General features: G+C 40.1%; 1 protein-coding gene across 1 annotated transcript; it reads right to left on the bottom strand.

The window, feature by feature from the left end:
* Nucleotides 1-8,698: 8,698 nt before the first annotated feature.
* Nucleotides 8,699-12,334, bottom strand: LOC142500872 (uncharacterized). Its single transcript, XM_075610161.1, has 3 exons — nt 12,031-12,334; nt 10,562-10,639; nt 8,699-10,198 (listed from the first exon to the last, which is right to left on the bottom strand). Exons 1-3 carry the CDS (start codon nt 12,305-12,307, stop codon nt 9,201-9,203), a joined length of 1,353 nt encoding a protein of 450 aa, XP_075466276.1. The 5' UTR covers nt 12,308-12,334; the 3' UTR covers nt 8,699-9,200.
* Nucleotides 12,335-24,086: the final 11,752 nt, after the last annotated feature.

Below are 24,086 nucleotides of genomic sequence, written 5' to 3'. Positions count from 1 at the left end.
CTTTCTGCCCCCTTTGTATCTAAAGCTCTCTCCCGCCTTAAACCTTTCTCACTTTCTGCCCCACACCTCTGGAATGCCCTTCCCCTCAATACCCGACTAGCCCCCTCGCTATCCACCTTTAAGACTCACCTGAAGACACATCTGCTTAAAGAAGCATATGAGTAGCACTGGATAATCATGGACACATGACACATAAAGCTTGGTCCCTGCAGACGCAATTACTAGTATTCCCTCCTACTGTCTCTGTATGTTCTCCCTACCTACCAATTAGATTGTAAGCTCCTCGGAGCAGGGACTCCTTCCTTAATGTTACTTTTACAGTATGTCTGAAGCACTTATTCCCATGATCTGTTATTTATATTATTTGTTATTTATATGATATGTATTACTACTGTGAAGCGCTATGTACATTTATGGCGCTATATAAATAAAGACATACAATACAATACAATTTAATCTGTTGAACAAGACACTTTCCTTGTAGGGACAGCACATTTAAGTGTTAATTTATGCCCAAACAAGAAGTGATCTGAAACGGATTTAGGGCTTGGCTATAACCTTAAGGAATGTAGGTTAGTATGACAGCAGATCGGTAAAATATACCAGTGATTTGGCTCTTTGTTACATTTTTAGGGCCAATGTTGGTCCCAGGAGCTAGAGGTATATGTGCACTTCACTTCTATGCAGACTACTTTATCACATCATTGTATCCATTCATATACTTTTATTTCACTTTGTTAGTGTGTTTACCTGTACTTTATTTATAACAATAAGCATAAGAATGATACCAGCTGAATTGTTCTATGGGAAATCCTGTTCTACATCAGGGTCATTGAGACCACTGATGATAAACATGAATAACACACAAGCAAAAATAAAAGAAGCCCAAAAGCTCTCGTAACATAAAACCCTTAAATATAAATTCAAATAAAAACAAATTATTTGACATTTAAAAAATATATTTGATCTGTTCTGCTTTCAGGCCCATGTTTGTACAATTAACTGCTGCTCTCCGTGTTATGTTATAGCTATTGACCTCACATTTAATCCTGATTGGCCATTACTTTTAGGATTGTTGGTTTTTGCCCACTCTTTGTTTCCTCTTTTTCCATTATATACTGTATGAGACACATACGTCTTGTTTCAGGGAATCTGTATGTGTTGGGGTGAAGGTTGTGTTTGGAAGGAGGGATGTTATGTGTTACAGGCATGTGTGTGAATTGATTAATGTTAACATGCTTTCTCTTAAATCCTTCACTGCCTAATGAGCAGCAACATGCTGTATTGTTTTGCAAAACATTGCTGTCCGCTCAAGCTCTTACTGTTATGAATATAGACTTTACCTAACTCCAAAAAGGCCAAGTTAAAAACCACCTTTCTTGTTAGTGCTTATTATATTTTACTTGAGTTCGATGTGAATTTGGACTCCTCATGTAGAAATCTTTTGTTTGACGAATGCATTTTCATTCCTACAACTCACATGAAAACATTTAATGATTTGGGGCCTCATGCAGTAAGCGTTGATAAGGGAAATATGGCCATGTTATAGCCAAAATTGGGTTTGAGATTCAGTAAGCGCCGATAAGTGCTTCATATCGCCAGGTTTCGGAGCCGATAATTTGGTTATGGCCAGTCGCCTGCCGATAAGCCTGTTTTCGACACTGATCGCCACTTTTTTAAATCGGCTGGATTCAACAAAAAAAACAGCTTATCGGGGCTGATCGGCACTACGAAATTGAGATGTTATGGCCGATTTCTCCCGCCAACTAAAGTTGGCATTTTGGACGGGAGAACGATCGCTAAGGCTGCCGGAACGGCACTTAGAAAAAAAAAATCTTCTGTACATCAATGGAAGTCAATGGAGCGGGGACGTATAACAGTATAGTACTGTTTACGTTTCATTGCTCACAATACAAACGTCATTTGCATTACAGTGTGGGGGCATTCCCTGCATTGTGTCACAGCTGATGTGTCTTATTTGCATAACATTCGACTTTTACATGTTTTCAGCATTTGCGGGTCACATTACTCATCATGTGATGATGTGGCAAGGGAAAATACTATACTACACTCTTAAAGGAGAACCTCACATCATATCACACATTTTACTCAACTCAGCGACAATTATTTACATGATGTTACACATGTCACACATGTCACACATACACAGTATATTCATCTTCCTTTACATTACACAATGCTTGTAATGTGACACGCATCTTTAAACGTTCATGTACATCTGTCTTCTCATGTTTACATATAGTTTTGGGTCCTCCCTATTTTCATGACGTCACTTATTGGACGCTCAATCACATTGCATGTTTACATTGTAACCGTTGCATTACAAGCACTTCAACCTAACTTATACACACATGTACAGTAATTCATCATTGGGACACCTTGTAAACTCATTCTATAGCAACTATCCTCCTTACACAAATGCATGCATATGCACACGACTATTCATTGTTGCCAACATGTCACAATAACATGGATAATTACACATGTTACACAAAACTTTTCCCACGTCAATCTCAGCCTTTTTGTCTCATTACATGACTGACTCTTGCGTTCACAAGTGTTACATGCATTGCACATGCAACTATTTATTTGCAAGCAATCTTTGTACAAAGCTTCACGTCACATCATTGCCAAATATCATCATTCCCTGCAGAATACACACAACAAATACTTAGAACAACAAGTGCACACAGCTTGCCACAGAAGTACTTTATTATGTTAATGTAACACCTTGCATTTTACTATGTCACCTGACATCATCACATACCTATTTAAAGGACGCACATTACCTGCTCATTCACAGCTACTCATTTCAAAATGTTGCGAATGTTTAGGAGACGCAGGAACATTCTTTTCTATGACATGCTTGCTGATCAAGAGAATGATATAGGGCAAGGTAGGGACACACCGAGGGACAGTGACAGTGACGCGGATACGACAGGGACAGGGAGAGGGACAGGCCGAGGGACAGGTAGAGGGACAGGAGATCAGAGGAGAAGACAGAGGAGACAACTTGTGCCTCGTCCGCGTCTGTACAGGGAGAGAACCCTGTTAGATGGGATGAGTGAGGAGGAGATTGTAAGTCGCTATCGTTTGAGTTCAGCAGCAATCTTAGCTCTTTATGAGGAGATAAGGGGGGATTTAGATTTTTTCACAGCCAGAGGTCGTGCAGTCCCTGGGCTTGTTAAAATGCTGTGCTCATTACATTATCTTGCTTCCGCGTCATACCAGACAACTGTGGGCATAGTGGGCGGGGTCTCGCAATCTACATTCTCGCGGGCCTTGACCCAGTTTCTCTATGCACTCAATAGACGCGCTAGGAATTATATTCATTTTCCTACAGAGGCAACAGAGTGGCTGGAAGTCAGGACTGGCTTTTATAATATAGCAGGGATACCATCTGTGCTGGGTGCAATCGATTGCACACATGTTGCTTTGATTGCACCTAGTCAGAGTGAGCATGTGTACCGCAATCGGAAGCACTACCATTCACTCAATGTACAGGTGGTATGTGATGCCACGATGAGGATAATGCATGTGGTACCCAAGTTCCCTGGTTCCAGTCACGATTCCTCTATCCTGAGGAACTCTTCAGTCTTCCATGCGTTCGAAGAGGGACATTTTGAACCTGGTTGGCTGCTGGGTGAGTACATATTTACATGTTCTAACACAAAACACATGTTGATTTAGGAATGTTGGCATTGTACAATTTGATCACTAATGTCAGCTTATGTGTGCTCCATTCATTATAGGTGACTCAGGATACGGAATTAGGCCGTGGCTCTTGACTCCGGTGCTAAACCCTCAAACTGAAGCAGAGGAGAGGTACAATGCAGCCCATATATCTACAAGATCTGTTATAGAGAGGACATTTGGCCTACTCAAGACCAGGTTTAGGTGTCTGGACAGAACTGGTGGGGCTCTTCTATACAAGCCTCAAAAAGTGTCTGATATTATCCTTGCCTGTTGCATTTTGCACAATGTTGCACTCAGGCACAATGTACAGTCAGACCTAGCTGAGGCTTTGGTAGACGAGCATCCCACCCATGTAGCTGCTGAAAATGAACAAACAGCCAGTGGTGGCCAGACACGACAGAATCTCATCAATTCATTTTTTTCTTGTAAGTACAAACTCATATGTTCCTAGTACTACTTTTATAGTTTAATTATGTTATATTAACAATAATGTTTCTTTATATAACCTTCTGTTAGGACACAGATGAATATGGGTTGCACACCTTTCTTTTCTCTGCTGTGTGCACAAAGGGATGTGGCACCGGTATGTTATTGTTGCACAGGTTATATAATCCCTCTTCAATTGTACTTTAGTTGTGTGTATGTGAATACAACTTGGGTAACAAAGCAATAATATTTTAGCATTGTGTTATTCCTTATGCTAAGACAAAACACATATTATGCCCATAATCATTCATGCTTCTAGTATGCTTACATACAATGTTATTGGTGCAGTGTAACATGTACATCCAGATGATGTGTACACCAGGCTGATTTACATTTTGAATGTCATTAAATATACATGGTGTTGCACATTTAACACCAAATACACACTTTGATGTGTTCTTTACGGTACTGAAGATGGCATGTCAATGTTTGCAATTTATATATTGTTCCTTTGCATTATAGGTATATTTGCAGTATGACTGATCATGGTATGTATATTTGCTGACATCTCTCATAAGATGTGGCTACCTCAATCTTCCTATAATTATTGGAACTAAAAACCCAACATATTGGTTTAAACACAAATGTTACATATATGTACTTTCTGTATCATGTATATGCATTTAGCTACTCTTGAGCTTTCATGTGCATTGTATTACAAAATGATTACTCACATTTCATCACATTTTATGTATGTTTCCTTATAATTTCCATTAATGTAATATAGAGGTGGTTGGAGAAAAGGGGATAACTGTACTTATTTGTTTACTTACGGGAGCACATTCATCACTAGCATAGACACACTTTTTAAGACAACTGTTTGTGTCTCTATCAATTGGTGTAGGATCCATGTATAACACCGACAAATGATAACACCAGCTTTATTATGGTAGCTTATATCATCATATTGACTATACTATGTATTGCTAAACGATTAATAAACACAGTAAACTATAGTTAGTTAGGTTAATGAAATATACACAGAAACGTACTTCATAACATGATGGTGATGTCATATTCAGAACATCATGCATTGGAGGGGACCATAACATCTGGCCAGTAACATTATTTGCTACAGTCCCAAACCATTTTATCTACATACCCATGTAACAAGAGATTTTAAAAATAAATGGCTACTTGGTTGTAAGTGTCCTTTACATTGGGAGAAGGAGTGGCTCACTGAGTAAAGACACACACTGGCACTGATAGTTTGAAGCAGGGGAGTCTGGTTCAATTCCCGGTGTGGGCTCCTTGTGACCTTGGCCAAGTCACTTTATCTCCCTGTGCCTCATGCGGCAAAAAAACATTTGTACGTTCCACGGGCCAGGGACCTCAGGCTGAAACATGTGTCTGTAAATCGCTGCGTACAACTAGCAGCCCTATACATGAACATGCTCATATTATTATTATTGTTACATAGTTTCGACAGTCATACGTTCCATTACATATTAGAATACACAAATGTGTTAGCAGAGTGGGAATGGTTGTTATATATAAAACACACCATGTCATAAAATGTTAGTAGTCATTAAAGAACACTCAATAAAAATTCATGAGGCACTCTTTTGCAACATCATTATGTTAATTAAGTGCTTATGCAATATAGGCATAAGGGTATCACATTTTTAATTGTTTGTTAATAAGCGCTGCAAGCAATATAAAATTAGTTCCATATGTAGTATAGTAGTCGGTGGCTCCTCCTCACAATCATCTCATATAAAGGTAGACTCTTCTGAAATCATACATTGATCCGATTGTATCTTCCCCGACATCTCTGAAATACAGCAAACACATGATGGTCAAAGATGGCACCTTACTAGATATGCATCCGTGACAACGCGTTACGCAGCTCTATATGATTGTGTAGATACACACGTCAGTCACTTATATGTTAGAAGTAAAACTGTTCATCAGTATGTAATGTTTCTTTAAATTTGTAGCAGGCATAACTATGTATAAGAAGTGAACGTTGCCTGTATACTGAAAGATGTGCGCGCACATCTTTGTGTGCGCACGCACTTCACGCTTGGCTCCACTAACTGTTAGCGCATGCGCAAAACAAAGCGTACGTTGTGCGTTCAATACATGTTGAAAATACCAGTAAACATAACATCTTTATTTCAAATACAATGAAGACGAAACTACATTCGTTCTAAACGAGTACATCTGTATTCTTTTTAAACAGACGTGTTTGAACAGAAAGCACGGCCGATAACACAATGCGCAAATGCAATACGTGTGACGTCATGTTAAGCCAGCGTGAAACGCACGCTAACACTCCTCCCACTCAATTAACATTCGGCTAACGCCCAGGGTACGCCTACAAACACTGAGCCGCACGCATCACACACTGCAGTTACCGTTACTATAACAAAACATGACAGCCAATAGGCTTTGAGGCGCGCACGTCGCTTGGGGGCGGGACTTACATCACTAATCCTTTTTAAGGACGCCTTGGCCCATGACAAGGGTCCCACGTCATACGTGGTGGACCCGGTTTTCAATGTTGTAGATGTTGCATGATAACAAAACAGGTATGTGTTAGAGTAATGGTAAAATGTTGCTAATATGTTTAAAGGGATAGGAAAGTACGTATATTTATTCCGTCAGCAATGTGTACTACTCTTTCAGGTCCTACTATATTGTATTAGGAAACAATTTGTTTGTGATCGCTACATGTTATGCAGTCTGCAATGTTACGCTGTATCCACGCATTGAAAGTGAAAATGGTGGTTACAAAAAAAAAAAAATTTAAACGCAGAGTCAACGCATAACGATTGTTATATTTACCATTCTTCTAGAATTAACTCTTCGCCTGGCTGCAACTGGTCGCTCCAGAAATGCAAGGCATTTTCATCCACGCTTAACCCAACCGCTGAATCCAGTATGGCACATATCTCCTCCAGGATGCGCTCATAGGAATCGCCACTGCTTTCTTCAAATAATTGGTCGGGAGGTAGGTTCATTTCTTCGGGTTCCCATTCCAATGCATTTTCAGCTGAAAGGCTTGGTACATAATCATAGTACTTTTGTTCTTGTACAATGTGGGTTTCAGGAATGGAGGCTGCAGATATTGCAGCACGTATCGATTCAAACGGATCAGTAGTAGCGGATACATTGCTATTGCCATTAGGAATAAATATGCCTTTCACGACAATATAAGTGCCGTCTTTCAGGAGAAATTGTTTTTCCGGGGCAATCTTCCAGAAACCATAGGTGTGTTGTAGCTTATCCTGGTCACGTTCAAAAAAGTCATTACTTGATAAAGTGAATCTTATTGAGGAATTAAAATTCCGTGCATGCTTACGGTCTTGGTAATAAGGATATTTTGCTCGAATGAAATCATCGATTTGGCGTGTGCTTGCTTTCTGTCCGCGACTGTTCAAGATGGCTTCACAGATAATGTACTTATACCCTAAAAGGGGATTAATATTGTTAACGAATTCATCAGCCATGTCTGAGTAGCACAAAAGCTGTGTGCAGGTCTGTGTTATTTGCTCATCAAAATGAATGTGCTGAATGGCTAACAAACTCCTGTTTTTCCTTGTCAAGGTCAACAAAACTAACTACTTTGACTCCTTATTTCAAACGCCAATTGGATTTGTTTGTCTAATTGGGTTAACAGTTGTGGTTCGTGATATGGGACTGTGGGAGAAACATTTCTCCTTCTTTTATCTCGTTTGTGAAAAACATCCCTAGACTTTGAATGCGTTCACATAGTGTTTTTTTGAAAACTAACAAAGACCAGTGTGTGAAAATATTTCTTAGCCAGGCATATCAGTAAAAACACACCTGCAAAAAGAAAAAATTTTTCCCCGCTTACATTTCTGTGTGTATGTGAAAGTCTGGTTAACTCCCTGTCTGCATGAGTTTAAATACGTGTGTATATATATATATATATATATAAATATATCTCTTATAAAAATATATATATATTTATTTATTATATTTTATTTTTTTTTATATTGCAGGAGTACACACAACATTGATGGCATTAAGTATACCTTGTATGAAACCTATTTAAATGGTGAGAAACATGATTGAATTAAGTAATAAACATTTGTTTAAGCACAATACTGTTAGAGTCTCATACTTAGGATATTTCTCAAACATTAGGCCTGTATTATTAAAATAGTGTTTTCACAAGGAAGCATGAAGTGTATTAGTTTGTGTATACCAGTTTATATAGTACTATATATATATATATGTATGTATGTATGTATATATATATGTATATATATATATATATATGTATATATATATATATATATATATATATATATATATATATATATATATATATATATATATATATATATATATATATATATATATATATATACACATATACACATATACACATATACATATATACACATATACATATATATATATATATATATATATATATATATATATATATATATATATACATACACATATATATATACTCACACACTCACACACTCACACTCACACTCACTCAGTGTGTGTGTGTGTGTGTGTGTGTGTGTGTGTATATATATTATTATACATTCTGAGATGTTATAGAAACGAACACACAACTGATTAAAGGACAAAATTACAATGGCCAAGCAAGGCAAAGGTAAGTAATAATTTACACATAATCCTGCTGTACACGTACAAGAAAGATGTTTGCACTTACTTAGGTGTTTTTATAATTGCATGTGACTAATATGCATATGCAATTCTTACATCAATTAACACACCCAAATGCAATGTTTTGCTGCAAAGTCAATGGCAGCTTCTCTAAACTTAGCAACTGGCTCCTGGTGGACCATTACTGAACAGACGATTACAACATAAATATTTATAACACAATTAATTATGAGTGTTAACATTTCCAAAACTTCACGTGTACAAGAACATAGTTGAAAGTTTGGAAACAACACAGTCTTCAGCATACATACAATAGTAATTAGATAATCTGAAGTCAACAAAACAAGGCCAAAGACATATTTTCTGAATTATAACATTTATTTTTTTTGTTCCTTTTGCGAGCGAGTAACAGGCCTGCTTGTTGTCTCTTGAATTTTCCTTTTTCTTTTGCCACCAACTTTAGGCACAACAGAGCCACTTTGAGTGGCCTCTGGCACTTCACGGGCAGGGCTTGTGGCCAGTGACTGTTCACCTACGGGGCTTGTGGCCAGTGACTCACCTACAGGGCTTGTGGCCAGTGATTCACCTACAGGGCTTTTGGGCAGCGATTCACCTACAGGGCTTTTGGGCAGCGATTCACCTACAGGGCTTTTGGGCAGCGACTCACCTACAGGGCTTTTGGGCAGCGATTCACCTACAGGGCTTTTGGGTAGTGACTGTTCACGGACAGGGCTTGTGCCCAGTGACACATGTGAGCAAGTTGGTAGACACTGCACAAGTGATGGTTGGTCTGTTTCATGTGTGTCTTGTTTTGTTTTTGTCGCCTCCTTTGTAGGTGTCTGCTGCTGAATTTGTACAGATGGCAGCGGTAGGATGTCATCAGGAACCTGCACAGCAATGTCTGCTACTTGACCTGTAACATTTGGGCCTGGTGAATGAATATCAGATGAATGTGGTGAAAACTGACCTGCATGAACAGATCCTGGCTGGGAGGTGTTGAATTGTGGTACATTAGTCATTCTCCAGTAATTAGCTTGTGTTTGCTGAACAACTAATGCTTCGAATGAGGTGTTGATTTTTTGCAACTGTTTAGGCACTTCAATGAAGACTCTGTGGAGATGTGCCAATTGTGATACTGTTTCTTCCTGCAGTCCAATCATCCTTTCCAGCACTGTCATCATGTCTGAATGGCGACGATTTTCTGCGTCCACTATTTTTCCCTCTGAAGCTACAATTGCATCGTATGTGGAAGTTGATGGACGATTTGGCGGTACAACAGTTTCTATTGGCACCTCTTCATGGTCACATGATTGTATTTCAGTCTCTTCTGTGGCGTCATCCTCATCATACTCATCATCCTCATCACCATGATGTTCTAAAAAGAAATGTACACATTATTAAATGGCATGTTAATGTATGCTGTGTTACTATGTAATTGTACTGTGTCCTAAGTAACACCTAACATGTTAGCATACGTTTTATAACCTCATTAAAAACTACCTTGACTTACGAATAATGTTTGGACTCAGTATGAAATATGAATGAATGAAAAGTTGCTCTAAACTCAGAAGTCCTACATGATAATTAACATCACTAACACAATACATGTTGCCTTACACTTAATTTTCACTGACACTAAGTAATCCTATTTAAAGAAGATGTGCAAAACAAATAATGCACATGACAACATAACATATAGAAGAGCACATATTATATGGCCAGCAAATGATACACTCACCTTCTAGTAGTGTTGAGCTGGCTGACCCAGGTGAAGACACTTGTTCCATCTCAGGTGACACATGTCCTCCAGGGGCAACTATATATAACAATAACATAAGTTTTACATTTACATGTGTAAATATTGAACAAACACTTATTGTATGTTCTGTATTTATGATTAACTAACAACATCAGTTCCTTTACAGAAAATGTGTGTGAAAGTGAACATAAATAGTTGTAATAACACTGTACATGCCTGTGTACTTAGAATTTTTGAGTTCCCTAACATACAACATACTATGTTTCTGCAGTAATGCGTGAGGATAAATAGATTAAATGAGTACATAAAAATCATATGTTGTGTAGTGATATCAGTATCATAATGTACATAACTATCATGAGATGACCATTCACAATGGTTATCATGAAGGTGGTCATATTGCAAAAAGTGTTGTTTTTGGTAGAGGATATGTGTGGTACATTAATCGAAGATGTGGCACACCTGAATGTGGCTGTGACTCAACAAGACAACACATGCAGTGTGTGATAATGTGTCTTTCATAGTAGTTCAACTATAGATATGAGTGAACTAATGTGTGACGTACGCTTTGATAAGTAATGAGTTGTTGGGGCATTTAGTAGCTAGAGTTAAGCTTTCAAATGAGTGTGATTAACTTCAGTTGTGCTATTCAGGTTGTAAGAAAGGTATTCCCTTCCCCAAAAAGCCTAATCAGCCACACCTTTCAATGACTTGAAACAGGTGCAAATGGTGTGAACTAAGTTGACCGTGAAATGAGGCTGTAATTAGTGTGTGTGCTGAACCCCACCCCCTCTGTTGAAGTGTATGCTGTGATGAGATATTAATTGCAGCTGCTTTAACACAATGGTAGATGAGCTAAGTAGTCATCTGCAGTGTTTAAGTTATGAAAACAATGACATAACATATGATACGTGTGCCTCATTATGCTGTCTGTATATGACATAAAGCAAAAATGGACCTTTTCATAAGCAACTATAGATGTGTTAGTGCCAGTGATGTTTGTAGGCCGTTACATGCAATTTCTTTGATGCATGCTTAAAATAGGCAGTAATGTCATGTTTGTCGGAGTAAAATCAATAAAATACACAATAATATGATACATATTTCTGTTCTGTACCTGTAGCTACTAATAATTTCTCATGAACATGTGTTACACATGTGTACTACCCTGTTGTTCCCCATCTTCGCCCACCATCAATTGCTTCCACTGCAGCTATGCATTTTGGGAATTCACATGTAAATGAGCACGCAATGGCACGTGCTATATTAGTTACTGCTTTTAGTAGGACTACTACATATATGTCTATTTTGAGATATATATATACAGAATCAGACATATACATATATAGATGCAGGTATGCTTATATTGTGAAGACAGTATAAAAAGCAGTGTAAATATGCAAAATAACTGTAAGCAACGACACGCCTAGTACAGTAATATTTATCACCTGCTGGAAATTGTGACGGATAAATTCCAATGTCACGGTCACCAGCCAAGCCTTCCACGACGACGGTAAGTAATTTTGGCCGAAGCAGCTCCTCCAATGGAGTCAATATGAGACGTTGTGGTGTGGGCCCACCTCCAGTGCCAGTAGCATGCACGCGTTGGTCTTGTATTTTCTTTTTCAATTTGGACCTAATATCATCAAATCTTTTCCGACAATGATACTTGTCCCTGACACTATTCCCACAGGCATTGACACCAATGACTATTGTGTCCCACATTTCTTTTTTGCTTGCTGCACTTGTCCGCCCTTGAAAAACATATAAAAGATATGAGGTAAATTAATAATAATATAAGCACCAGTTTCCTACACTGCTAGCTGTTCCAAGAGATAGCAAACATGCTGTTTTATGTGTAATATGTGAAGCACATGAGCATTCACTACTAAACCTATACATGTAAGCAAGGTTGCATTCATATTGTATGCAGTTCTGGCAAATTGACCGCCTGTGTTTATTTGTCCTTGTAAGGCATGATAAAAAGCTGTGTTTCCACACTAATGAACATAGAAAGATATTGTGTACCCATATTTGCATATGAACAAAACTCAGATGACCTAGGATCACATGTATTTGAATAATAAATGTAAAGTTACACTTACCTACTAAATGTCCATAGAGACTGTCATAGTGCTCCAGAATGCCAGTGACAAGAGCCCTATTTTCCTGGTCATTGAAGCGAGGATTACGTGGCTTCTCCACACGTTTTTTCCGAGCAGGTTTAGGGTCAGAGCTTGGCTGGTGCTGACTGGACTCTCCTTCTTCCAATGGAAGAGCCTCCAAAAGCTGGCCACCAGCAAGCACGCCACCACCAGACACCCCATCAGCAACTGCGCCACCAGCAGCACTCCCAGCACCAGCACTCCCACTCCTAGCACCAGCACTCACACTCCTAGCACAAGCACTCACACTCCTAGCACCAGCACTCCCAGCACCAGCACTCCCACTCACAGCAACAGCACTCCCACTCCCAACAACAGCACTCCCACTCCCAGCAACAACACTCGCAGCACCAGCACTCCCACTCCCAGCAACAGCACTCACACTCCCAGCAACAGCACTCCCACTCCCAGCAACACCACTCGGTGCACCAGCAACATCACTCCCCTGAACAGTACGTTCACTCCGACGCGTACTCCCACGAGTAGCACTCCCACTCCCACCAGCATCACTCTTCCCACGCTTTGCGGGCATACTTCCAGCACTCACAAAAAACAGACAAGAAATGTACAGGCAATCACACGACCCACTTCCACATATAAAACAAGACAAAGATGTAAACAAAACAACAAAGGACAAAGCTCACCCAATACACAACAAGTCTCTCAGTCAATATGCAAATCTTCAATCGTCCAGCTCTGTGCGTCTCTCTCTCTCTCTCACTCCCAACAACACAGAGAATGATTAGCAGTACACGTTGCCTTTAAATATGGCGCGCAATCAAAAACATGCTTGTTTCGCCTGATTCAGCAAGATTTGTGATTGTGCAACCTAACAGCACCCCGCCACGCACGCCGATACACCTGTGTGTGATCGGCTCATCATCGTGAGAGTGGGCGGATTTGTTTTCGGCTTGATTTTGAATGTATTCGGCACTTACTGCATACGGAGAGGGAAAAACGCCAATAACATGACTAATCGATAAGCTTGCCGATTTCACATAATCGTCGCTTACTGCATGAGGCCCTTGGTCTGAAAAGATTTATATGTTCATCAGATCTGTATATAACAGAGAGCCCTCTGTTGTAATCTTGTAGTAACGTAGCATTCTCTGCAGTGCTACTGGCTCTACTGTACCTTTCCTTTAAATCAGTGGAAATACATTTGAAAAAATGTACAGCACAAATCAGACAGTAATTGGTTTAATAAGTTTATTTTAATATGTGTAATCAGACATTTTAAAAGAGTTTGTAATTGCTGATCTCTTAAGAAGTAATGTAAAGAGAGTTAACAGAATGTTTAGTCCTTTCAGTCAACACACAAGATGGATTCTGATGGTTTACTTCTTGTCTCCACCTCCACCTCCGTGACCTCCACCTCCACCACTGCTTTGACAGCCGTGACCTCCACTACTTTGACCTCCACCTCCACCTCCGTGACCTCCACCTCCGTGACCTCCACTGCTTTGACCACCGTGACCTCCACCTCCACCTCCATGACCTCCACTGCTTTGACCTCCACCTCCACCTCCGTGACCACCACTGCTTTGACAGCCGTGACCTCCACTGCTTTGACCTCCACCTCCGTGACCTCCACCTCCACCTCCGTGACCTCCACTGCTTTGACCTCCACCTCCACCTCCGTGACCTCCACTGCTTTGACCTCCACCTCCACCTCCATGACCTCCACCGCCGCTACCCCCATGACCTTGATGGCAAGGTTCTGATGAGAAATAGAAGTATAATTTGAAGGAATGGCTGAGATACTTGACTACTTCTAAATGATGGAAATGTCAGTAAAAATCATATCGTACAAAGGCAGCTTATTTAAAACAGAAACGCCAAACATTGAGGGACTTTTATTAATTCTACACTAAAAGAAGGGACACAGAAGCGCACAGAAAATATTCAACTCCCATGTACTGGAATATTGGTAATCCATAAATGAAGATACAGGTGACCCTACAGATCTGTCAGGTCTCATTTATTCAAAATTAGTCTCATTTGAAGTCGGTCTCACTGATTTTTAGTATCAGGAGACCCATAAACTTCCAATGAGTTTGACCGATGTAAATCTGTATTATTCCTTTAAAATTCCCTTCTGATCCTAAACTCCCCATATTTTAAAGACCTCAATCTATGGAATTTTACATCATTGAACATATTTTCCATGTATTTCGATGTTAACAGTATGATAATAATCTAGGCCAATCTTTCTACAGATCTTACTCTGATTTCAGACACCCAGTTTTGCCCATCTCTTTCTAACAAAATCATGAAAAAGTTTTAGAACAAAAACAAAACACCAGTGAGGGTGCCCACCCTTATTGTATACAAGTTAGTATTCCAGTTTTTGTTTTAAAAAGACGAATTTTTGGGAAAAGGCAAAACCCTCTCATACAATTACAGACAAGGAGAAGGCAGTGATGTGTAGGAGATTGCTGGTTCAAATGAGCAGTGTTTAACTTAATCAACTTTATACATAAAAAGCATCATCATGGTCTCTACAGCCATTCTTTCCTTTCCGTTGTATGCTCCAGGTTTAAATGACTGTTGTTCCCCATATAGTAATAAGTGTATTGATGCATTGTTTAATACTTTATTGGGAGTACAGGAAAGAGAAAAAACACAAACAGTGTGACTGTGCATATTGCTGCATAATGAATTAGGCCTCGGTCCCGCTGTGCTCGTTGGCGCGGGCGGCAATGTCGCGAGTTCCCCACCAGCAGGGGAATCCTCGCGAGCCGGTCCCGGTCCCCACTGGCGGCACAGCTGACTACACGCTGTCGCGCGTCAGCCGCTGGAGACACCAGAGAATGGTGTTTTCAAGCTTTGACGCGTGACGTGTGTGGCTGTGAGCCAATGGGGAGGGGAGGCTTCGGGAGGAGGAGAGGCTTCGGGGAGCGGGGAGGAGTGTTGAGTGAAAGCAGGTGAGTGCCTTTCTCTGTGTGTGTGTCTGAGTGCGTGCCTGTCTGTGTGTGTATGTGTCTGAGTGCGTGAGTGCCTGTCTGTGTGTGTGTGTGCCCGAGTGCCTGCCTCTGTCTGTGTGTGTGTGTGTGTGTATGAGTGCGTGAGTGCCTGACTGTGTGTGCGCGCGTGTGTGTGTATGAGTGCGTGAGTGCCTGCCTGTGTGTGTGTGTGCGCGTGTATGAATGAGTGCCTGCGTGTGTGTGTTTAAACTTACCTTCCAGCTCCAGCCCGAGTCCGTGGAGGGAGGGGGGGGAGAGTAGCGGGTCCCTCCGCTCAAGCCACGCCCCCCCTCCCTGTCAAACCGCCCACCTCCCGCCCACCTCCCGATCAAACCTCCCACCTCCCGCCCACCTCCCGCTCCGGCTCCCGCGCCCTACAGACCGCAGATCGCGGTCTGTGTATCTCAGCGCACCGCCTGTCAGCAGCGCAGGTGCGCTGACTCTGGGAGCGGGGCCTTAGCCTTACAGGCCCTCCCGTAAATAACAGGATTAAGATCTGATTGACCGTGCAGATTTTCTTACCTGGGCATTTTGGGGCAGGGCATGCGTCCTTGCATGATTTAGCTGGTGCACATGCTGAAATGAGAGAGAATGAATATCACTGAGACAGATAAGTGAAAATCTTGAATGGTTTTTACGGACCTCGTAAATACAACATGAATGTGTGATAGCTAATGGCCAATCATGCAAAAGCTTTGAAAACCTACAGTAGATGAATTGGGTTCAACAAGTGCATTTTTTGCCAATAGGTTAACAATAGAAATGGTCATGCATCCATGTATCAGGGTGAGTGCATATCAGTGATGGAGTTGAGGAGAGTAAAAGAAGCTACTGCTGCGGCACAGTTTATTCGAGCATTTGCCCGTTCTGTGCCGCAGCAGTAGCCTGGCGCGCGCCCGAGTGTGACGGGCGCGCGCCGAAGCAGCGGAAGAGCGCCCTCCGATCGGGGCGCTCTCCCTACCGCTGCCGGGTCCGCCGGGTCCCCCGGAACCCCCTGTCGCTGTCCCGCTGTCCCTCGGGGAGCCCCTGGACACGCGTGCAGGGGGCGCAGGCTCCCGATGACGCGTGACCGCGCGTCTATGACGCGCGGCACGCCGAGGGGCGGCCACTAGCAAGCCGGGAAATCTCCCGGCTTGCGGATCTGGCCGCACTGCGATAAAGTGTGTCGCCAGTGTACTTTTCACAATTCAGTGTTTTTTCCCCTCGTGTTTTTCCCTTTTCCTTACTTCCAAACACCCTACAGGTCTGAGTTCATTAACATTTCAATATTTTAACAATCTGCTTCAAATGTAGGCACAATACCTTGGTTTACATGTTTCATATACTGTATGTGATGCACTTACAGTTTCTATTTCAGGAAAAAATATCTCTTTATGAGGATACATTTGGAAGAGTTTAATTGACTTTCAAATGACCTTTATGTATCTCTCTGCTAAATAGAACAGCAGCACCATAAAGAACTATGCACACATTAAAACTATCCTCTTTCCACTGTTTAAGTTCCAATAGAATACATATATTTGCAATAACTATATACAGCTAATAACATCTTTTTGTCATTCAGTCCAGCCTTTTGCATGTATAATAGAGGAACCAACTAGTAAATTCCATGTAACACTATTCGCTATCATAAAGAACTACTTACGGTCAGAATCTTTGCATCCACCACCCTTTGATCCAGGCATAATTGTTCTTCTAGTTATAATCTCCTGTAGGGATGGAGATCTAGGATGGTACAGGTCTACCAGCAATGCCTGATGGTGCTGCTTATATACACAAAGTGAAACCATTCAATCAATGACAAGTGCTTTCAGGAGCCAATGGGATCCCTGTCCAAACATCTACAGTATAATTAAGTATTTAGGATTCAATGCATTTTTATTAAATTGTTTGCTTTAATCAAGGGCAGGGTGTTTCTCAATTTTGTATTTTTCTTTTACTCCAATAAAATAATAGGATTGCTGGTGTGTTTCATTGCTAGTCACTGTTGTGAGTATTTCCAGCATAATACGAGCATTATTAGCTGACTGGGATACTTAGGATATGTTCCCATACATGAGCGTGAATGACAGCATAACTCCCTTCTTCAGGTTGAAACATTGGAATTGCTTTGCAATGCATTGCTAGAAGCCAGGGGGTTAACTTGTTTTGTGGCATGACGCACCTGTATTCCTGTATTACCTGCACCTTCTTATTTAATAATCTACTTTAAAAAAAATATATATTAATATATATATATATATACAAAACAGACAAATTGAATTGCGCCTCCCCCCACATCGCCACTATACAGCTACTGCAGTAGCTCCTCCGGGCCGTAGGAATTTCCCACAGAAAGGTTTAATGCTTTGCCTGTAAACTGAGAAATTCCACTTCCTGGTTAATGACACACACGGCTGCAGCCTTCCACTTCACACGCATGCACATAGGACACAAGGCCTGAAAACAGCATATAAGGTAAACATCTACTGTCACAGTCCTGAAAGTTAACAAACAGTTACACGGAAATACTAGGTGACAATAAATCACTAACACACATAAAAGAGAGATATATGCATGAAAAAAGCACCATGGAGTAATGAGTGAATAAGATACACAACACCGAATACCTAATATCAAGAAGGAGCAATACTTGTAAAAAGGGGGCTTATAAGAAGGGGGGCAATGTTTCAAGTCCTATTGTCCTTTCTTCTGGCCCACTCCCACGCATCTAAACATAGTATTTCCCATGTGTGTCCCTCCTTTTTGCAATTACCCTCTTTTTCAATTAGGCTATGTTTGCACTTTTTGTACACCTTTTTGCATGATATTAAGTATTACGTGTTGTGTATCCTATTCACTCATTACTCCACGGCGCTATCTTCATGTATACACTGTATCTCTCTTTTATGTGTGTTAGTGATTTATTGTCACCCTGTATTTCCATGTAATTCTTTGTTACCTATCATGACTGTGACAGTAGTTTTTTTATACCTTATATACGATTTTCTATTGACATATAAAAATTGAAGTATAGACAGTACTTTGTCAGTAGTTTTCTTGTTTGTGTGCAGGTCACGTTAATTTAAATATTGTGACTTTATTTAAATATTGTAAACTAAAAGGGTTTTATTTATTTTATTGTTTTTTTCTAATATGGAGAGAATACATTACGGGGCTTAGAGAAAATATAATGTGATTAATATTTGTCATATTTAACCACATTTAAAATTGTAAAACTTAGTCAATAAAATTGCATACCTTTAGTGTCTTTGCATTTGCAATTTATGCAGGACAATTTAATAATAACCCCCCCCCCTATTTTTTTTTAATACTTGATTTTTTGGTTTTCTATTCAATAGTAACTTTATTAACCTTAGGTTTGCTTGGTGTACATACTGTATACAAAAATATTCCACAATATTTAGACTATGATTGGGTAATTAAGATAACAAATGCATCTGTAATCATAAAAGCCTTTTGCGTGCAGATTGTTACATCAATGTGAAAATAGATTTTAAGATTAAAACCATTGAGTATATAACAGTTAAGCAACTAAGGTTTGATTATTATGGTGTATTAGTTTATAATATATAACACTTGTTTAATAATATGTATTTATATATATTTGGTTTGTCTCATTGGTATTTATGTTGTCTATGTTTGTTAGTCTGTCTTTAACATTGCACATGATTGACAGGTATTGTATCCACCCGTGGCGAGCACTAATTGTATTTGAGTGACATTTTTTCAAACCAATGGTGTGGGTCCTGCCTGTATTTAAAGTCATCATGGACTGTGCTCATTAAACCCTGAAGAATTGCGCATGCGCACGAAACGCGTTGGGCCGTTTAGAACCATTTCACAGCTATACTGATAGAGGAGCAGACGTTTACGGCAGTACCCAGAGTAGCAGTGGAGTTTTGATCGTTATTCGAGGACAGATCCGGTGAGATTCGGCGGATTCAAGCGGTGTCCCGCCCCCAGTGACGCACTTCCGGTCGCGAGTGGCAGGGAATTGTCCCGCCCGTTGTGACGTAGTTCCGGCTGCGAGCGGTGGTGATCTCGTGGAGCTGGAAGCAGGTCTGCCCATACCGGAAGAAACTGAGGAGGCACCTGCGGACGTTTACACGTGGCACGCGTCCACCATCATCCACCGCTGAATCATCTCTACTCCCCTATCTGCACATATCCTGAGGACTTGCTGTAAGTAGGATTCCGTTTTTTCACAACCGGATCCTGGATCTGCTCGTCACCAGTTTGCTGTATTTTATTGTGTTCATTAAATTCTATTTGTTATTAGTCAGCCTATATGTTTATTGTTGTATGTGCTTGTTTGTCTATGTGTTATATGTTTTAACCATATTTTGGTACACTATGATCTTGTTCTCTTGTCTTCACTGCATATCACATCATTGTTCTTGCTGAGGAATCTGCTGTCTACTGGACTAGATTATCATCTATTGGATATCTCCAACCATTCATAGGACTGTAATATATCCCACTATTTGGACTCTAAGGCGCCGGTCTCTATTGGTATTAATACTATCCATTGCGGTTTTAATAGGCAGACTTTTCTCTGCAGTCTGCCCCAGAAGAAGTCTAAACTCAGACGAAATTAGTAGGGTGAGGGTTTCTTAGTAGATCTCCCTATTTTGTGTTATATTCAGGACTTTTGAACTGTCATTCTATTTGCTGCAAAGACTTATTTAAAGGCTATTGGGACTGTTATATCAATCTCGGAATTCAGCCCTGTGGCTAATCTCACCCGTGCAACTGCTGATTACAGCTGATCAGTGACACTTCCGCATCTGAGCACACAGACGGAGTGAGCGGTTCCTGAGATTATCAGCCCCTTTGATGCAGCGATCTGAAAGCAATTTACTGATATGCCTGTTATTTCTGCTACATTGTAAGTAGCCTCTGTTACGTGCGCAATAATTTTATTCATAAACGTACTTCACCATATTGGTATCTTTTTCATGTATTGGTACATCTTGTTGTGGAATTCGAATATGGGACTTGTTCACGTATTTATCCTTCAGGTGTTGTATATCCATGCACCTGTGTCTCTGATTTGCGCCTTTTGTGTTTTATTGTTCTTTGTATTTTCTTTGGGGTGGTTTGCACCAATTACATTGTGGCAGCACTCATAGACATCATTGCAACACTATTTTAAATCAGTTTTGCGCACCTTATACTTTTCCTTTTATATATATATATATATATATATATATATATATATATATATATATATATATATATATATATATATATATACATGTAGAGGTATCAGTACCGTGTTAGCCGAGCTTCAACATATCAAAAATAAATAGATGATATCATTCTGTGGCTAACGAAATGCTTTTATTTGTGCGAGCTTTCGAGATACACTGATCTCTTCTTCCGGCGATGTTACATTGAATGAAGCAAGCAAAAGGTATACTATAAACAGTGTCTCTTGGAATGTTATCTGTGCTGGTCCTTTCCCCGGTGTGGATGTGTTTTATGGCTAGAGGTGTCAAAAGGTTCCTGAAAGCAAGTGATGAAAGAGTGTGTATGTGTATCAGTGTGAATAAAAATGAATGGAGAGCCCACAGTATATAAAGTGCTTTACAAAAGGTGTGTGTGGAGTGGGAGTGGAGATAAATGGTGTGAGTGGGTGTGGAAATGTGAGAGTTTGTAGCAGTATATGTATATATATACACATTTCAAAATGTAATAAAGAACTCCACACCCACTTTAGTCATTGTAAATATACCTAATTTTAGAGTGGCAATTTTTTGTACTGTAGGTCGAAAGGGAACTAAGCACAGTGGCATGTTTAATAGGTTAAACATAGCGGACACAATAAAAAAATAGTATAGTTAAATCATTTATTACACTTCCCTTTCAGCCCCATTTCTCCCTCCTGCCTTTTGCCTCCAACCTCCTTGAACGTCTCGTATTCTCTCGATTGCTACACTTTCTCAACACCTATTCTCTCCTAGACCCTCTACAATCTGGCTTCCGCACTGCTGCCATCCGCCGACTGAAACTTAACATGGCAAAAACAGAGCTCCTTATACTTCCTCCCAAACCTGGCCCTACTTCCTCCTTCCACATTGCTATTGGAAATACGATCATTCACCCAGTAGCCCAAGCACGCTGCCTAGGGGTTACACTTGATTCCTCTCTCTCATTCTCCTCTCATATTCAAAACGTTTCTAAAACTTGTCGCTTTTTCCTCCGCAATATCACAAAGATACGCCCTTTCCTCTGTTACTCAACTGCTAAAACTTTGACTCAGGCCCTCATTCTCTCACGTCTCGATTACTGTAACCTCCTGCTGTCCGGCCTTCCTACCTCTCACCTGTCTCCCCTACAATCTATCCTAAACGCTGCTGCCAGAATCACTCTACTTTTTCCTAAATCTGTCTCCGCATCTCCCCTCCTGAAATCCCTCTCCTGGCTTCCGATTAAATCACGTATCTCACACTCAATTCTCCTGCTCACTTTTAAAGCTTTACATTCTTCTGCCCCTCCTTACATCTCAGCCTTAATTTCTCGCTATGCACCATCCCGACTCTTGCGTTCTTCTCAAGGATGTCTTCTTTCTGCCCCCTTTGTATCTAAAGCTCTCTCCCGCCTTAAACCTTTCTCACTTTCTGCCCCACACCTCTGGAATGCCCTTCCCCTCAATACCCGACTAGCCCCCTCGCTATCCACCTTTAAGACTCACCTGAAGACACATCTGCTTAAAGAAGCATATGAGTAGCACTGGATAATCATGGACACATGACACATAAAGCTTGGCCCCTGCAGACGCAATTACTAGTATTCCCTCCTACTGTCTCTGTACGTTCTCCCTACCTACCAATTAGATTGTAAGCTCCTCGGAGCAGGGACTCCTTCCTTAATGTTACTTTTACAGTATGTCTGAAGCACTTATTCCCATGATCTGTTATTTATATTATTTGTTATTTATATGATATGTATTACTACTGTGAAGCGCTATGTACATTTATGGCGCTATATAAATAAAGACATACAATACAATACAATTTAATCTGTTGAACAAGACACTTTCCTTGTAGGGACAGCACATTTAAGTGTTAATTTATGCCCAAACAAGAAGTGATCTGAAACGGATTTAGGGCTTGGCTATAACCTTAAGGAATGTAGGTTAGTATGACAGCAGATCGGTAAAATATACCAGTGATTTGGCTCTTTGTTACATTTTTAGGGCCAATGTTGGTCCCAGGAGCTAGAGGTATATGTGCACTTCACTTCTATGCAGACTACTTTATCACATCATTGTATCCATTCATATACTTTTATTTCACTTTGTTAGTGTGTTTACCTGTACTTTATTTATAACAATAAGCATAAGAATGATACCAGCTGAATTGTTCTATGGGAAATCCTGTTCTACATCAGGGTCATTGAGACCACTGATGATAAACATGAATAACACACAAGCAAAAATAAAAGAAGCCCAAAAGCTCTCGTAACATAAAACCTTTACATATAAATTCAGATAAAAACAAATTATTTGACATTTAAAAAATATATTTGATCTGTTCTGCTTTCAGGCCCATGTTTGTACAATTAACTGCTGCTCTCCGTGTTATGTTATAGCTATTGACCTCACATTTAATCCTGATTGGCCATTACTTTTAGGATTGTTGGTTTTTGCCCACTCTTTGTTTCCTCTTTTTCCATTATATACTGTATGAGACACATACGTCTTGTTTCAGGGAATCTGTATGTGTTGGGGTGAAGGTTGTGTTTGGAAGGAGGGATGTTATGTGTTACAGGCATGTGTGTGAATTGATTAATGTTAACATGCTTTCTCTAAAATCCTTCACTGCCAAATGAGCAGCAACATGCTGTATTGTTTTGCAAAACATTGCTGTCCGCTCAAGCTCTTACTGTTATGAATATAGACTTTACCTAACTCCAAAAAGGCCAAGTTAAAAACCACATTTCTTGTTAGTGCTTATTATATTTTACTTGAGTTCGATGTGAATTTGGACTCCTCATGTAGAAATCTTTTGTTTGGTGAATGCATTTTCATTCCTACAACTCACATGAAAACATTTAATGATTTGGTCTGAAAAGATTTATATGTTCATCAGATCTGTATATAACAGAGAGCCCTCTGTTGTAATCTTGTAGTAACGTAGCATTCTCTGCAGTGCTACTGGCTCTACTGTACCTTTCCTTTAAATCAGTGGAAATACATTTGAAAAAATGTACAGCACAAATCAGACAGTAATTGGTTTAATAAGTTTATTTTAATATGTGTAATCAGACATTTTAAAAGAGTTTGTAATTGCTGATCTCTTAAGAAGTAATGTAAAGAGAGTTAACAGAATGTTTAGTCCTTTCAGTCAACACACAAGATGGATT

Source organism: Ascaphus truei, chromosome 8, assembly GCF_040206685.1.
Source record: "Ascaphus truei isolate aAscTru1 chromosome 8, aAscTru1.hap1, whole genome shotgun sequence".
Taxonomy (NCBI): domain Eukaryota; kingdom Metazoa; phylum Chordata; class Amphibia; order Anura; family Ascaphidae; genus Ascaphus; species Ascaphus truei.
This window is presented reverse-complemented; position numbering and strand designations above follow the sequence as displayed.

Bases quoted from the DNA above. Each gene is read 5' to 3' on its own strand.
- LOC142500872 (XM_075610161.1), bottom strand. From the start codon at position 12,307: ATGTGGGACACAATAGTCATTGGTGTCAATGCCTGTGGGAATAGTGTC. The intron at 10,640-12,030 runs GTGATAAATATT...TGTTATATATAG, and splicing joins TCCGTCACAATTTCCAGCAG to TTGCCCCTGGAGGACATGTG. The intron at 10,199-10,561 runs GTGAGTGTATCA...ATTTCTTTTTAG, and splicing joins CAGCTCAACACTACTAGAAG to AACATCATGGTGATGAGGAT.